Source organism: Eurosta solidaginis, chromosome 5 (genome assembly GCF_040869045.1).
Source record: "Eurosta solidaginis isolate ZX-2024a chromosome 5, ASM4086904v1, whole genome shotgun sequence".
NCBI classification, from domain to species: domain Eukaryota; kingdom Metazoa; phylum Arthropoda; class Insecta; order Diptera; family Tephritidae; genus Eurosta; species Eurosta solidaginis.
In genome coordinates this window covers 40,432,807-40,451,462 of record NC_090323.1, presented here as the reverse complement: position 1 = coordinate 40,451,462, position 18,656 = coordinate 40,432,807, and the positions used below count along the sequence as shown (strand labels likewise).

The 18,656-nt window shown below is 41.5% G+C and overlaps 1 protein-coding gene across 5 annotated transcripts in view; it reads right to left on the bottom strand.

Moving 5' to 3' along the window:
* LOC137254565 (uncharacterized) overlaps positions 1-18,411 on the bottom strand; it is a 38,663-nt gene extending 20,252 nt beyond the window's left edge. Inside the window, exons 1-5 of one of the 5 annotated variants that reach the window (XM_067792315.1) lie at positions 17,960-18,411; positions 17,673-17,898; positions 17,453-17,605; positions 17,233-17,385; positions 16,935-17,165 (exon numbers count right to left, since the gene is read on the bottom strand). In XM_067792315.1, the coding sequence (XP_067648416.1) occupies positions 16,935-17,165; positions 17,233-17,385; positions 17,453-17,605; positions 17,673-17,898; positions 17,960-18,109 (913 nt within the window). In that variant the 5' untranslated portion in view covers positions 18,110-18,411. The remainder of the gene's footprint in view (positions 1-16,934; positions 17,166-17,232; positions 17,386-17,452; positions 17,606-17,672; positions 17,899-17,959) is intronic. The other 4 variants (XM_067792316.1, XM_067792312.1, XM_067792314.1 and 1 more) reach the window with 4 other exon arrangements.
* Positions 18,412-18,656: the final 245 nt, after the last annotated feature.

The window sequence follows — 18,656 nt, the reverse complement described above, 5'->3', positions numbered from 1 at the left end:
TGTACCCACAGTAATAAGAGACGGAGAAGTAAATAATCATCTGGTCGCGAAAAATCTAGACACTGAGAGAAATAATGACGAGGCAACCGAGAAGTATAAAAGAAGTGCAGTGCAAGTGATAAGGAATCAGTTTGAGTTAAGCAAGCTATCAGTAAGCGAAGGCCAGTTTGCATTATTGAATAGTGGGATTATTTATTCAACGGTTTAGCGATACGAACGTTAGTAGAAGGGTGCGAATAAGGCGAATTGCGGTAAATCCGTTACAATATTAACGTCGTTTCTGATATTCAACGCTTTAATTTCAATAGACGAAATCAGCTTCATTGTGCAAAATTTTATACTAGATTTTCGTGTTTTAAGTGTTCACTTCGAGCGCCCACACAACTATAAGCACCACAAACAAATACCACAACAAGTTAAAATTCACTATAGAGAAAGAAGTAAATGGCAGTATCCCTTTCTTGGACACCCGCATTCACAACAACAACAATAATTTGATTTTAGATTGGTACTCTAAACCAACGGCTTCTGGGCGCCTAATAAACTATTTTTCTTCTCAGCCCTTTAAATATAAAATTAATACAGCAAATAATTTTATACATAAAGTATTATCAATAAGCCATCAACAGTTTCATGAGACCAATGTAAGAAAAATTAAAAAGACGCTTAAAAATAATAACTATCCTGACTACTTAATAACCAATCTAATCGACAAAAAACTAATGGACATAAAAAACACAACAAAACAAACCCCGAATATAGACAACCAAACAAAGCGATACTTCAGTGTCACATACATTCCCAGGCTGACAGAAGGTCTTGCATATGATCATAATAATAAGAAAACATCCCACACAACATTGGCATTTAAATCGAATTGCACTCTAGCGACGTGTTTCACAAAAACAAAAAGCCCTATAGATATCCAACAACAAAGTAATGAAGTTTATGAAATACAGTGCAAAGGTAACCACAGCGAAAACTGCAACAAAGTGTACATTGGCACAACAAAAAGGACACTAGGTACGCGATTAGCTGAACACGAAGCCGACATACGCAAATAAAAACAAAGCACAGCTTTATCTCAACACGCGGTAACAAACAACCACATAGCTGACTTTGCAAATACAAGAATATTGGACAAAGAGAAAAAACGAGATACACCATAGAGAGCCTTCGAATACTTCAAAAAAGAGAACATACGATTAACAGAAGAGAAGACACTGACAATATTGCCGCTTCATATTTATTATGTTTATAACATTTATAGTGACAAGTTTACCACAAAAAACGATGGTATCGATTTTTGATTTAGTTTTAATAGTTTAATGGTTTTAACATATTTTAATATTTAAAGCAACACATTTTTATGTAAGTAAGTGCAAAATTAAAATTATTGTCAAGTGTAATTTTTGTTCTATGTGTAATCATGTTCACCGTCTCCTTACATATCTCTATATATATGTATGTAAAAAAATACACAAAACTTATTGTAATGTTCGCTTTCTTATATTAAATAAATATAGATATCTTAACTCCTGATGATGCCAAGGAAATTTGGCGAAACGTTGAGTTAAAAGGTGGAATAAGTCTCTTTTATTCGCACTATCAACAATTAGATCAGAAAAGCTTATAAAAATTTAAAATTTGCATGCCAAACAAACTGATCGGTAACAAAAATCTTGTATATAAGCATTAAAGTATTTGTATCAAAGCGCGGCTACGCTCCCTTTAACCTCTCAGTTGATAGATCTGAGCGCGTGTTAACCCCTATTTGTGTACGTTAATTGAAATCGCAACGGCATTCCACGCACAAAATACACATTGCAACTCAACCAGCTACAATCGAAATAATCATCGATGTACTTCTGTTGTACAATCGGTGCAATAACAACACCAACAACAACAAGCGCCACATTAACAAATTGGTCGTGCTTTTCGTCATTCGAACTCGCAAGCGCAAATCTATCGCGCTATATGCGTTCAACAAAAATTTCTGAAAAGCGTCATTCGGTTGTGCAGTTGTTTAAGTGTGACCGTTATTTCTATCGGGCAAACAGAGTGAGAATAAGGAGCAAAATTTGTTGTCACTACCGCCTCCAAAACTAGAAGAAACATAGCTGTCAAATTTGACTTCGCTGATTGAGCAGAAAAACAATCAAAAGCCATTGCATAAACATCAGTTGCAGCAACAAACGTTGATTTTCTAGGCCATAACATTTCGTATTAGACCATCTGAAGAAAAAGTAATAGTTATTCAAAATTTTAAGCGCACGAAGACAATTAAACAGACACAGAAAATTATTGGGATGGTTAACTACTACCATTCGGTGCATACCAAAATTAGCGAAGTTTACGTCAAAATTATATGACTTAATAAATCAGACGAGTAAATGACGTGACATGACTTTAATTTGGGATGACATATCAAATAAGGCTTTCGAGAGCATTAAAGAAAAGTTTGCCTCAACGACATTGTTGAACCACTTCAACAAAGATGCAAAACCTTCTTTGAATGTAGATGCTTCTAACACAGCAATTGGTGGTGTCATGTATCAAACGTTTAATGGGATTTCAGAACCTCTTGCTTTCTTTTCAAAAAAACTTTCTTCATCTGAAACTAAATACAACGTATTTGACAGAGAACTACTAGCTATTTATTTAAGCATTAAACATTTCAGAAACCTTTCAGAAGGGCGAAATTTTAAAGTTTTCACTGATCACAAACCCTTAATATTTGCTTTAAGTGCAAAGACGGAAGGAAGCCCCATACAAACTAGACATATGGAGTTTATTGCACAGTTCACTACTGATATTCCGTATATAAAAGGTAAAGAGAATGTTGTAGCTGACGCATTATCTCGAGCTTTTGAAGTCGAAGCTATTAAAAATTTAGAATTAAATTTCAAAATTTTGCAATTTGAACAAAGTCAAGACAAGGAATTAAATGAGTTAAAATCTTCAAATAAATCGCACAATCTTAAATTTCTTGAAGTTCCATTATTCAATTTTAATATTTGGTGCGAAATGACAGTTGGAAGTCCTAGACCATTTGTACCGAATAATTTACGAAAGGCCGTGTTTAATATGCTATATGGGATTACGCATCCTGGGGTCAGAGCTACACGTCATCTTATTATCAAAAAATATGTTTGAAAAAAATGTGCAAGGAAATTAACATTTGGTCGAGAGAATGTATAAATTGTCAAAAATCTAAAGTAAATCGTTATACCAAATCTGCAGTTACCAAAACTCCAACACTTAACAAAAGATTTGAACATATCCATTTAGATATTGTCAGACCACTGCCTAGTTCGAAAGGACATCGTTATATTTTAACAATAATTGATAGATTTACAGGTTGGCCAGAGGCTTATGCATTAAGAGAAATTTCAGCAACAGTAGTTGCAAAAATTGTTCAACGTGCTGTCGTGCTGTTCGGACGCGTTTTGTCTGTGTTTATGTCTCTATTTACTTTTATCTTAACTAACAAATCAGTTGATTATAGTGATGGAAAGGGCCTATTTTTGTTTGCCTTTACATAATTCTAATGTGACTACTCGATTGAGATAGTGCCTCTAATAAGCTGTGCTAAAAAATAAAATTCTATGTGCAATATAAGCATACAATTTTATTATTATGCCTTGTATGTGCGGACAGAAGGTGGACAGAAACCATCAACCTAAAAACCAGTGTGCAGAGTGCAACAACTTCTTCTACATGAAATGTGTTGGTATCTTACCGGCAGATGTCAAATTTCTGTAAAGCTCTGAGTAAAATATGAGCCACGCACTGAGGTAGAAACAAAAAATGTTCCAAATATTCCAGATGTTTGCCTAACAGGCGTTATCGTGCTATTGACCATTGCAATAGCTACGAAACTCAAAAACTATATGAAAGTTAAATATAGGCAGTTGAAAAATGGTCAAGCACGTACTTAATATTCAAATTTAGCACCATAAACCCTTTCGAACTCAATCCAATTTTGAGGAAGAGCAGCAAATCGTTGCAAACAGTAAACCCAAAAATGTTTCATTTAAAAGCAAAGTTTCTTAAGACAGTTTTACCAACGCTGTCAAGTCCGATAGCAAATCAAGAATTTGCATAATTTTCTTTTGGATGCTCATGATATCTTTACACAACCCAAATATAACCATGAAGCAATACCAATATCGATATTTACAAATAGTGGTAATTTAGACCCCAGCCACGATATAAAATGTTTTTAAATAAAATGTAAGTACTTCATATTCGTCTAAATAGTTATATACCCATCATAAAAATTACCCTCAAAGAGTACATAGCTGAATGTCAGTGGAAACATGCAACACACCAAAAGATACCACAAGAGAAAAGAAAATTTCTAACAGCAATAACAATAAAAATGAAGAAAAAGTCACAAGAAAACATATATATAAACCGCTATATAAATTTGCAACAGTAAATAGTTGCGCTCGTTTTCATCTTAGGATAGAAAAATGGTAGCGTAGAAAATTCAAGCAACCTGATTGTTGAGGAAGTTATTGACTTACGACAATATTCGACCAGGCTGAAAAATGCCGGCAGTCTAGGACTTGAAAAATAAGGAAAAACACAGTTGTCCTGAGGGACAAATTGGAGAATAATAATATAATATATACTGCAGTAGGCAAATTTAAAAATATGAAAAAGGTACCCAAGTTCTCTAAGATCTAATAATTGCACTAACCCTAGAGGTAGTGAAAGTGAATAATCCCGGTAAAAATGAAATAATTCTTCATAAATATCATGATGATTCTGTCTTGGTGGCCGCCGCACAAATCGCACGACACATATAAGGTCAAAAATATATTGCTGGAAAATACCAAAAATCTAAAAAGTATAAAGATATGAAATAATTTGATTGAAATTAGGCTTTCTGACCAATTTGTTTTGAAGTGAAAGTTATATAAACTCCACTTGTTCGACTCTACGTTTGGCTAGGCTTCCTAGCTTCCTCAGGGGTGATCTGTTTATTTGCAACAACAAATATACATTATACATCAAAAACGGTCATGGTATAAGATCAGCTGAGTGTCCAGTTGTAGTAGTGTGCTGTGATAAGGCGGTGGTGGTTTTCAACTTCCTTATGTCGGCTTCATGCTCTTTAAGTCGGATTCCCAGCGCTCTCTTATTCGTCCCTATGTATAATTTTTCACACTTTTCGTTTTCTTTCCCTTTGCATGTGATTTCATATATGACATTCACCCTTATCGCGAAGTTCACGCGGAAGTGTTCGCCTTCACTTCTTTTGTTCGGGTGAACTTTTTCCGCCTATCGGCAATTTCGGGCGAACAAAAGTTCACTTCGAAACAGCTGATGCTCTATTGCGAATTGGCAGTGAACAAATAAATTACTTACAATTGTGTAAATTTTGTAACCAAGCATATATTTCCTTAAAATACAACAAAAATATAAATAAAAAATTAATAAAATAATGTTTGGTATTGCACTTAGGTTGGTATTGATTGAGCGCGAGGAGAATATATATGTGAAAGCGATTCGGAGGCAATTAAGGGACAGTTCTAACCCTTTGGAGCTAAATGATTCACTGTAAGCTAAAAATTACTATTTTCAGCACTTTTGAATAACAAGTTAATTTTTTTCTATTAGCTTTCGCCAATATTACAGGCTAAACAAGCTGGCATTCTAATATTTGCTAGTTATTCTTACCAACTCGTTGCCACCATTGAAGTAAAAATTTGGAGTTCCACCAATTGTAAAGTTGAGTAAATGTCTTCGTTTTTTTCGCATAAGGAAAAAGCGTTGGAAAGGACCATGAAGTGGGTTGTGGTTGTTGTTGTAGCGATAAGGTTGCTCCCCGAAGCTTTTGGGGAGTGTTATCGATGTAATGGTCCTTTGCCGGATACAGATCCGGTACGCTCCGGTACCACATCACCATTAAGGTGCTAGCCCGACCATTTTGGGAACGATTTATGTGGCCACATTAAACCTTCAGGCCATTCCTTCCCTCCCCACCGAGGGGAACGAGTTATCGCACTTGAAAGTCCAAAAATCTTATTTGGAAAGTACGCGGTGCCACGCCCATTGTCCAACAAAATTATGTGGATCAACTACCTGCAATTTAAATAACGTGGTTTCTTTAGATACTCAAATATCGCATGTGTGCGGAATTTTCTATATATAGAAAGGGGCGTGGCTACTGACCCCATGTTTTTTTTTTAGAAAGCTTTCCCATTATAGCAGAATGCGGTTTAAAATTTTTCACTCTAATAGTTGTATTGTAGCGAAATTTATTGCAAAAATCCACTGCAAGTTCATCATTTATACTACGAGATTTTCGATCTAGTTTGTTTATGATAAAATTCTAGTATTATTAACATAAATTTTCAAAATTCCATAAGGTTTTAAATTTTAGGTATCCAGGAGAATCATAGGTACCAAATTTTTTTAATTCGGATAAGCCGTTTATTTGTTATCAAGCGGGACTTTTATTTCGGCCTTAAAAAATAAAAATCTTGATTTAACTTTTATTTCGGGACTTTTATTTTTAAAAGTCCGTGTTTAACTAGTTCTATCGGACTAAAAAAATAAAAATCCGAAAATAATTTTTATCTTGATCCAAATATATTTAAAGTCCGAAATTAGCAGTTTTGCAAGGACTTATATTATAAAATGAATAACAGTTTCAGCCCCTGTAAATTACAATAGAAAACTAAAAGCAATTAAAATTGTGTAAACTCTAAATGGGTCATTAAGTCACTTTAAGGATCACATACAATTGTTCTCAAGTGTAGGTGACCCTTCTTAAAGGTGGATGGTGTGGCATTACCACAATACAAGATATTTGTAGTTATGTAAATTCCAGAATAAGTCCAGCTTGTAATGCACAAGCAAATGAATTTCACTTTCGACCACACACGAATAACTCATAGCGGCATAGATAAGTTATATTGAACCCAGCGGGGAGCCGTATCCGTTTACAGTTGTTTAACCCATAAGCGTCACCTTCACCAAACCACGTATCGATCAGCATGCCTAATCGACAGCGCCGGTTTGTCAGCGCGACCGACGAAACATTATTACATAGCTAGATAATAAGAATATTATGCTGACTAGGTATATAGAAATAGAATGTAGTTATTTTTAGTGTGTAAGTATTGTATGTATATATTGTAAGTAATTTTTCTATAAAAGAGAAAGTATTCAGTAATAAAGAACAATCTGATGTCAGCGCTGAACATTCGCGCACAACCAAAATCTTTTGCCTTCAATTGTATTTAGAAGATATTACAGCATCGTTGTTGTGTTTTGGGGGCAAAGTACACAAACTCACTGCAGCTTTGAGCTCACCGATTTCGCCAGCCAACACACCAATGCTATCACGATTGTTCTTATTGTTTTTATTTTTATTTTTAGCACTGCGCTTATTTGAACTTCCTTTTTCCTTCGCTTTGTCTTTGTTGCTGCTTTTTCCTTCGCTTTGCCTTTGTTGCTACTTTTTCCTTCCTCTATGTTAACAGTTTGGTTACAACAAATTAAGTTTTTATGCCATCTATTTGGGTAGACAAATCCCTACCCTACTCTACAAATCCCTGGATTTTACTTCAAAGGCAGTCATTACGGCTTCCAGTCCGCTTCCCAAGGCCGTCGGTTCTATGTACCGGAGCGACTCGGGATTTTTCCCGACCATGGACTGCCATTTCAGTGTAACCCCAATTAATTTGGTGCGTCCCTCCCACAAATTTTCATCCTCCCAGCAGCTCCTTGCAGCGGGACTGCTCCATATTCTCTTGCTCCGGCAAGGTATCGAACCCAATCCGGGTCCGTCTCCTGACCCCGGTCCTGAGAAATGGTTTTGCTGCATCTGCTGGAAAAGAATCTTTTTAGGACGGTCATACTCTTGTCAGTGTGTCTCGTGTAAGGGATGGTTGCATTGGACAGGTTGTTTTGGGCTAGATCCCAAAACCAGACGTCCACGTAACTTCTATAAATCTTTTGTGGCTCCTTGCTGTTCACGCCCTAGGACGTCCCGTAGTCTGCGCCTTAGCGCCCCCCCCCCCACTACCTTCCAGCAGCCCTGCTGCTCAGCAAGCCACGGCGCCACCAACTTTACGGCTGCTTCCACTCATACCTACAATCTCCGTAGTAGAGTCGGGAACAATGCGGACCATCAGCCCAAGCCCCCCTCTTCTCCCCCCTCTTTTCCGGCAGAAATTGTGTAGGTCAGGGAAACAGACTCTTAGTCCCTACCTCCCTTTGCACCGTTTGGCAGCAGAGAATATATATGTTTCATCCGCCCAATGCAGCTCCTGCCATGGACGGTGCCACTTTCCTAGATGTTCTGGTCTCCGCGACGGCAACCCCTCGGCCAGGCCGCATACCCAAATACACCGGGTACCCCAATGCTTACCCAAGGACGTCCAGTCCCAGGGCCACACCAGCAGTTGCGTCCTAGCCTTCCACAACCCAGGCGTAGTTACCCGTCACTTACTCCCAGAGTGGCGACGTCTCCCCCTATGCACTTCAGACTTCTGCAGTTGAACTGTAATGGATTAACTGGGAAGATCACGGAGACAGTCGATTTCACTGCAGACTTGTTCTGGATATAATGTCCACAGAAAAGATCGTGAGAGCGAAAATGGAGGCGGCCTCGCGTTTATCATACTACACTCTGTGCAATATCATATATTTGATCCCGGCATCGACCGCAGGGACAGTGTCTTAGAGCGTCAAGGCTTATCTGTCCGATCAGGCGATGCAAATCTAGAAATCATATACATCCCCCCTGCCACCTGTTGCCCCAGTGGATACCGCCCTAATATCAGAGCCTTACTCACTGGCAACAATCGCATTATCTTAGGCGATTTCAATGCCCATCACGATCTATGGCATTCAAACCTGCGGGCGGACAGTAGGGGTGAGATGTTGGCGGATCAAATAGAAGAAACGACGTTCTGCACAATAAACGGAGACGCCCCCACACGTATGGTAGGAAGCTGTCACAGTTCGCCAGATATCTCAATCGTGAGCGCAGAACTCGTAAATTGCGTCAACTGGCAGCCGATGGTAACATTGGCATCCGACCACCTGCCTATACTTATTTCGCTCGAGCGTACCGCCGACTTCATCGTCACCGAAAAACGCACTTTCATAAACTTTAAAAAAGGAAAGTGGGAAGAATATAAATCTTTTACAGACAACCGCTTTGCTGCCCTCCTATCCCGACTGATGCCCGCCAAGAGGAGCGTGCCTTCCGCAAGGTCATTGAATCCGCCTCGGCACGTTTCATTCCCGCCGGGAGAATCCCCGAAATCCGGCCCCACTTCACGGCGGAGGCCGCAAACTTAGCGAGAGAACGTGACCTTATAATAATAGACGCGCACATAAACACAAATTCAGCGCGTCACCAATCACCATCACCGCTAAAGAGGTTGAGGACGCCATTGGTCGTGCTAAACCATCCAAAGCAGTGGGCCCAGACGGCATAGCCATGCCGATGCTTAAAAACCTAGGGAAAGAGGGGTTCAAATATTTAGCACATGTCTTCAATCTGTCTCTTTCCACCTTTGTCATACCTGAGAAATGGAAAAGGGCCAAGGTGGTCCCGCTACTAAAGCCTGGGAAACCAGCTAACATAGGTGAGTCGTATCGTCCGCTATCTCTCCTATCGCCAGTGGCAAAGACGCTTGAAGCCATTCTGCTCCCTTATTTCCAAGCAAATTTGCAACTAGCCCCTCATCAGCATGGCTTCAGAAAACTCCATAGCACTACCACCGCGCTGAATGCCATTAGCACCCAGATAAATTGCGGTTTAAATCAATACCCCCACCATAGAACAGTACTCGTAGCGCTAGACCTATCAAAAGCTTTTGATACGGTCAACCATGGCTCGTTACTGCAGGACCTGGAAGGGTCTACCCTTCCCCCATGTCTTAAAAGGTGGACCGCAAATTATCTGGGTGGTCGGCAGGCATCGGTGCAATTTAGAAACGAAACATCAAAACCAAGGAGAATTAAACAGGGGGTGCCACAGGGTGGTGTCCTATCCCCACTTTTGTTTAATTTCTACATATCTAAGCTACCTTCACCACCGGAAGGAGTCACAATCGTTTCCTACGCCGATGACTGCACAATAATGACCACAGGCCCAGGCCCAAAGATCGATGCGCTATGCAATAAAATAAACGGCTACCTCCCTGATCTCTCCAGTTTTTTCGCCTCGCGAAACCTGGCATTGTCACCGACTAAATCTTCCGCGACCTTATTTACAACATAGACGTCCCAAATGTCGACCATTTTGAACATCCACGTCGATGGCACTACGCTACCGACTGTCCGACACCCCAAAATCTTGGGTGTGACGTTTGATCAGGATCTACATTTTGGTGAGCACGCAGCCGCAATTGTTCCGAGAATTCAGAGTCGTAACAAAATCCTCAAATCCCTCGCTGGCAGTACTTGGGGAAAAGATAAAGAAACGCTCATGACTACATACAAAGCAATTAGCCAGCCGATTACGTGCTACGCGTCACCCATATGGTCGCCAAGCCTAAAAATCACCCACTGGAAGAAACTACAGGCCTGCCAAAATACTGCTCTCAGAATCGCCACGGGCTGTCTTCTTATGTCCCCAGAACACCATGTGCATAATGAGGCGAGAATACTCCCCATCAGAGAGAGAAATGAGATGCTGACCAAACAGTTCCTGTTGAATACCCAGAAACCTGGGCATCCCAACAGACATCCGATTGATGAACCAGCACCGCCTAGGGGCTTAAGGAGTCATCTCCGTAAGCATTTTGAGGAAATACGGCACCTGAGAACCCAGCCGTATGAAGTGAAAAAACACAAGCAGATTCTTGGTGAACTCCATAAGCAGGCGTCGGACCTTTATGCCGGGAATTGCCCGGGAATCCAGTGCTTAACGAAAATTATCCAAAACTTGCGGAAGAGGAACGCATACTCCCCAGGGAAACGCGTGTCACTCTTGCTCAACTTCGTTCTGGATACTGTAACAGGTTAAACTCTTACCTATCCAGAATCAACCCCGACATACAAAATGTATGCCCCGCTTGCAATGTGTCCCCACATGACACCAACCATCTCTTCAATTGTAATGTGGAACCAACGCCTCTAACACCCCTTTCCTTATGGTCCACCCCTGTTGAAACGGCAAGTTTCCTTGGACTCCCGTTAGAGGATATTGATGACAATTTGTGATCGGTCACGGCTATTAGGTGGGGCGAGCATTGCTACAACAACAACAACAACAACAAAAACAACAACATAGGCAAACGACGGACATACGATTTAGCACAATAAAGCGAAGAAAAAAATTTTGGGGTTTTCGATAAAAAAAAGTTTTTTATTTAATAATTTGGGAAAAATTTAAACAACGTGACATCAGGCGACAGCTGTTTCGATTATGCCTTGTAAATCTCTTCAAAGCCTTTTCTCCCGGGAGTGGGATTTGAACCTGCACTCCTACGATGTTTGAATATTTTTGTTATAACGTTTTAACAAAAGGTGGACAAACGAAAATTGTTCCTGTACAAACATGGACAAACGATGGGCAAACGACGGACATACGATTTAGCACAATAAAACAAAAACAAATTGGGGGGGGGGGGGGGGGGGGGAGTTGCAGTATGATGAATATTACCATCACTATGCTGTTAGTAAAAAATCATAACAACAAAAATCATAACAACAAAATCATAACAAAAATCATAACAACATTCCCAAGGCAGTCGGTTCTATGTACCGGAGCGACTCGGGATTTTTCCCGACCAAGGACTGTCATTTCAGTGTGACCCCATTTAATTTGTTTCGTCCCTCCCACAAATTGTCATCCTCCCAGCAGCTCCTTGCAGCAGGACTGCTACATATTCTCTTACTCCGGGAAGGTATCGAACCCAATCCGGGTCCGTCTCCTCACCCCGGTCCTGATAAATGGTTTTGCTGCATTTGCCAGAAAAGAATCTTTTTAGGACGGTCATACTCTGTTCAGTGTGTCTCGTGCAAGGGATGGTTGCATCGGACAGGTTGTTCTGGGCTTGATCCCAAAACCCGACGTCCACGTAACTTTTATAAATCTTTTGTGGCTCCTTGCTGCTCACGCCCAAGGGCGTCCCGTAGTCTACGCCTAAGCGTATCCCCACTACCTTCCAGCAGCTTCGCTGCTCAGCAAGCCACAACAAGTACCCGCTGCTGCTCGCGCCCCACGGCGCCAACAACTCAAACAGCTGATACCACTCATAACTACTACCTTCGTAGTAGAGCTGGTAGCAATGCTGAGCATCAGCCCCTGCCCCCGTCTTCTTCTCCTCCCCTCTTTTCTGGCAGCAATCGTGCAGGTGAGGGAAACAGACTCTTAGTCCCTGCCTCCGTTTGTACCGTCTGCCAGCACAGAATATATAGGTTTGCGACATCCGCTCAATGCAGCTCCTGCCTTGGGTGGTGCCACTTTCCTAGATGTTCTGGTCTCCGCGACGGCAACCCCTCGACGGGTTTCATCGCGCCATGTTGCCAGGTCGCAAACCCAAATCATCCGGGTACCCCAATGCTTGCCCAAGGGCGCCCAGTCCCAAGGCCACTACAGCAATTGCGTCCTGGCCTTCCACAACCTAGGCGTAGTCACCCCTCACTTACCCCTAGAGTGGCGGCGTCACCCCTCATGCACTTCAGAATTCTGCAGTTCAACTGTAATGGACTAACTGGGAAGATTACGGAGATAGTCGATTTCATGAAGCGGCACAACATCCGCATTGCTGCGATTCAAGAGACTAAACTCACAGCAAGATCTGCATTGCAGACCAGCTCTGGTTATAATGTCCACAGGAAAGACCGCGAGAGCGGAAATGGAGGCGGCCTCGCGTTTATTATACACCACTCTGTGCAATATCATATATTTGATCCTGGCATCGACCGCAGTGACAATGTCTTAGAACGTCAAGGCCTATCTGTCCGGTCAGGCGATGCAAATCTAGAAATCATCAACATCTACATCCCTCCTGTCACCTGTTGTCCCAGTGGATACCGCCCTAATATCGAGGCCTTACTCACTGGCAACAATCGCATTATCTTAGGCGATTTCAATGCCCATCACGACCTATGGCATTCAAACTTGCGGGCGGACAGTAGGGGTGAGATGTTGGCGGATCAAATAGACGAAACGACGTTCTGCACAATCAACGGAGACGCCCCCACACGTATGGTAGGAAGCTGTCATAGCTCGCCAGATATCTCAATCGTGAGCGCAGAACTCGTAAACTGCGTCAACTGGCAGCCGATGTAACATTGGCATCCGACCACCTGCCCATACTTATTTCGTTCGAGCGTACCGCCGACTTCATCGTCACCGAAAAACGCACTTTCATAAACTTCAAAAAAGGAAAGTGGGAAGAATATAAATCTGAAACAGACAGCAGCTTTGCTGCCCTCCCTATCCCGACTGATGCCCGCCAAGGGGAGTGTGCCTTCCGTAAGGTCATTGAATCCGCCTCGGCACATTTCATTCCCGCCGGGAGAATTCCCGAAATCCGGCCCACTTCCCGGCGGAGGCCGCGAGCTTAGCGAGGGAACGCGACCTTATAAGACAGCTTGATCCAGGCGACCCCCAAATAAGGGATATAAACCAACAAACCAGATTGCTTGTGGACGAACACAAGCGGGCGAAATGGGAAGAGCACCTAAGAGGTTGTAACCTCTCTACCGGTGTAGGTAAACTTTGGTCCACCGTAAAGTCCCTATCGAATCCGACTAAGCACAAAGACAAAGTTTCCATCGCCTTTGGCGATAAGGTGCTGTCGGATGCGAAAAAATGCGCGAGCGCTTTCTGCCGACAATATATAATGCATCCTACGGTCGACAAAGATAGACGGAGAGCCAATAGACGTGCACATAAACACAAACTCAGCGCGTCACCAATTACCATCACCGCTAGAGAGGTTGAGGACGCCATTGGTCGCGCTAAACCATCCAAAGCAGTGGGCCCAGACGGCATAGCCATGCCGATGCTTAAAAACCTAGGGAAAGAGGGTTTCAAATATTTAGCGCATGTCTTCAACCTGTCTCTTTCCACCTTTGTCATACCCGAGAAATGGAAAATGGCCAAGGTGGTCCCGCTACTAAAGCCTGGGAAACCAGCTAACGTAGGTGAGTCATATCGTCCGATATCTCTCCTATCGCCAGTGGCAAAGACGCTTGGAGCCATTTTGCTCCCTCATTTCCAAGCACATTTGCAGCTAGCCCCTCATCAGCATGGCTTCAGAAAACTCCATAGCACTACCTCCGCGCTAAATGTCATTAGCACCCAGATAAATTGCGGTTTGAATCAATATCCCAACCATAGAACAGTACTCGTAGCGTTAGACCTATCAAAAGCTTTTGATACGGTCAACCATAGCTCGTTACTGGAAGACCTGGAAGGGTCTACCCTTCCCCCATGTCTTAAAAGGTGGACCGCAAATTATCTGGGTGGTCGGCAGGCATCGGTGCAATTCAGAAACGAAACATCAAAACAAAGGAGAATTAAACAAGGGGTGCCACAGGGTGGTGTCCTATCCCCGCTTTTGTTTAATTTCTACATATCTAAGCTACCTTCACCACCGGAAGGAGTCACAATCGTTTCCTACGCCGATGACTGCACAATAGTGGCCACAGGCCCAGGCCCAAAGATCGATGAGCTATGCAATAAAATAAACGGCTATCTCCCTGATCTCTCCAGTTTTTTCGCCTCGCGAAACCTGTCATTGTCACCGACTAAATCTTCCGCGACCTTATTTACAACATGGACGCCCCAAATGTCGACCATATTGAACATCCACGTCGATGGCACTACGCTACCGACTGTCCTACACCCCAAAATCTTGGGTGTGACGTTTGATCAGGATCTACATTTTGGTGCGCACGCAACCGCAATTGTTCCAAGAATTCAGAGCCGTAATAAAATCCTCAAATCCCTTGCTGGCAGTACCTGGGGAAAAGATAAAGAAACGCTCTTGACCACGTACAAAGCAATTAGCCAGCCGATTACGTGCTACGCGTCACCCATACGGTCGCCAAGCCTAAAAACCACCCACTGGAAGAAACTACAGGCCTGCCAAAATACTGCTCTCAGAATCGCCACGGGCTGTCTTCTTATGTCCCCAGAACACCATCTGCATAATGAGGCGAGAATACTCCCCATCAGGGAGAGAAATGAGATGCTGACCAAACAGTTTCTGTTGAATACCCAGAAACCTGGGCATCCCAACAGACATCTGATTGACGAACCAGCACCGCCTAGGGGCCTAAGGAGTCATCTCCGTAAGCATTTTGAGGAAATACGGCACCTGAGAACCCAGCCGTATGAAGCGGAAAAACACAAGCAGGTCCTTGGTGAACTCCATAGACAGGCGTCGGACCTTTATGTCGGGAATTGCCCGGTGAATCCAGTACTTGAAGAAAAATATCCAGAACTCGCAGAAGAGGATCGCATACTCCCCAGGGAAACGCGTGTCACTCTTGCTCAACTTCGTTCTGGATACTGTAACAGATTAAACTCTTACCTATCCATAATCAACCCCGACATACAAAATGTATGCCCTGCTTGCAATGTGTCCCCACATGACACCAACCATCTCTTTAATTGTAATGTGGAACCAACGCCTCTAACACCCCTTTCCTTATGGTCCACCCCTGTTGAAACGGCAAGTTTCCTTGGACTCCCGTTAGAGGATATTGATGACAATTTGTGATCGGTCGCGGCTATTAGGTGGGGCGAGCATTGCTACAACAACAACAACAACAACATAACAACAAAAATCATAACAACAAAAACCAACAAAAAAGAGAGTGTAAAAGCAGCGAAAGCTGTGTAATAACTTATCAGTTTCGATTTAAACACGCTATTGGTTGTGAAGTATAATTGTGTGACTCACTCCACGTAATAAAAAAATATCTGCTGACTACCCTAAACACGCAATGATTTGGGTGGGTGGCTTGGAATCACGTACTGTTCAACCTCCCACTCTTACCACCAGCTCCAGTAACTTTGTTTAACTGTTAAACTTGATTATCTGTTAAATTTGTACACTAATAAATACATAAATAAAAGTACTACTCCTTTCCTATTTTATGCCTTTTACCGACTAGCACTGTAAAACAATTTTTGTCAAATTGTTGTGCTGGAATGAATTGCCTAATAAATACAAATACAAATACTCCCAAAGTAATATAAATATGATTGCAATACTGAATATTGGAGTGGTTTATTCAACAGCGATTCGAACGTTAGCAGAAGGTGCATAAACATCAGAAATCCCCAGGATTCGTTACAATATGCAATATACCACCCTAGTAGAAGAATGCACATTACTCAGGGAGACACGAGTCACCCTGGCCGAACTACGTTCTTGATACTGTAACAGGTTAAACTCTTACTTGTCCAGAATCAACCGCGATATACGTAATGTGTCCTGCATGTGATGTGTGCCCACATGACACCATCTATTGTAATGTGTAACCTAACACCTATCTCCCTATGGTCCGCTCCTGTTGAAACAGCTAGTTTCCTTCGACTCCCGTTAGAGGAATTTGATGACGATTTGTTAGTGTTTGTATCCATTGAATGGGGCGAAGCACTGTTAATACGACAATAACAGGAACTTGGGCTCGCCAGAGCATTTATTGTTAAAGAAACAGGATTCCACGCGTAGGCGAGGTTGACAATTGAGTTGGAGAAGCTATAAATTGCGCTGGCCGCCTCTTACGCCAGGCATACCTGCCGCGGGTATTTTCTAATCCCCCTAACCCGATGTGGTGACACTTCCCTCAAGGTTCTTTGATAATGCGATGTACAGCTTTCTAATTGGCATATATGTTTTATGTGGCACAGCCATAACCGTTTAACGGTTAAGGGCCAATTAAGTAAGTAATATGTGTTATGGTAGTTAAAACAATCGTCATACCTGTATCATGTCCGTTTTTACTGTAAACCGTAGCTAGACCATCGATTGATGTTGCAATATATGATGCAGCTGTAGATTCTTCATTCAATTGATTGGAATACGTCGTCGGATCGTCAAGTCTAATCACTTTCATATATGTACAGTCATTTATAGCATAATTGTCTGCTTCAAAATAAGACATAGGACAGTCATTTTCTGCAAATTGTTCGTATGTTGGTTTTACATCGACCTCTGTAATTGAATTAATTAAATGCATGGCGTGCATTCTTTAGTTTATAGCTATTATTCATGTAGTTACCAGCCGAGCTTTCAAAATTATGCAGAGAATCAGTCTCAGGTCTAATCACTTTCATATCTGTACAGTCATTTGTAGAATAATTGTCTGCTTCAAAATAAGACTTAGGGCAGTCATTTTCTGCAAATTGTTCGTATGTTGGTTTTACATCGACTTCTGTAATTGAATTAAATAAATGCATGGAGTGCATTCTTAAGTTTATAGCTAATATTCATGTAGTTACCAGCAGAGCTTTCAAAATTATGTAGAGAATCAGTCTCAAGTCTAATCACTTTCATATTTGTACAGTCATTTGTAGAATAATTGTCTGCTTCAAAATTAGACGTAGGACAGTCACTTTCTGCAAATTGTTCGTATGTTGGTTTTACATCGACCTCTGTATTTGAATTAAATAAATGTATGGAGTGCATTCTTTAGTTTATAGCTATTATTCATGTAGTTACCAGCCGAGCTTTCAAAATTATGTAGAGAATCAGTCTCAACTCTAAAATTTTGCACATCTTCTGATTTTACAGATACTGTGCGTTTAAATGTTCCACTGTAGTGTGGAGTTTCTTGCCGCAATTTATTTTGCCCTTCCGCCACCTTGCTCAAAAACTTGTCCGTGCTTTCAGCATCCATAAGGCAGGCAGCGCATAGCCATTTTGACGATACACCATCTTCAATGAACTGGCACACAAAATGATAAATTAGATTTAAAAAATGCACTCAATATAAATTATAATTGTACCTCGATGTTCAAATATCCAAGAGTCCGTCTAAATAAAGTAATATATTCTTCGCAATCCTCATTTAAAATCTCGATCACATTCTCTCGCATTTCGGCACAAAGCTGACAAAGATGGTTTTCTTCAGATTTAGTATATACTTGAAATTCCATGATGTAAGCCACGATGTTCTATTTTTATTATTCAATAAATTTCTATTTCTTATATGACTTTTCAATATTAACTAGTGATGGAACGATATTTCGATATTGGGGATTGCACCGCGGTGAATCGAAAATCGCTAATAGCGATAGCTATTGCTATCCAAATATATCAGTGACTGGCATTTTGGCAGCATTTCGCCAATAGCGACATTTCTTCATAAAGCTATATTTTTTCACTCGGTTGTGTTTACATTTAGCTAGTTTGGTCTTTAATACGACATTATTTTGAATTGGTATTTTTATAAACGAATTTTTGATCTGGTTGGCTGCAAACATTTGGTTGTATTAATTTATAAAAATTCCGAGTAATAGTCTAGTTGAGGGGTCGACTGCTAATACGCTACTAACAATATCGAGAGAGGTGTCAAGAGACGCGTATTAATCTCGAGAACAATAATCCGATGGCGGAAAAGAAAAATTTTATCTCTGTACCCACAAAAAAAATTGTGCTTCACCGTGGCGGTAGCCCAAGGCCGCCAACGCAGAAAGGTGTTCT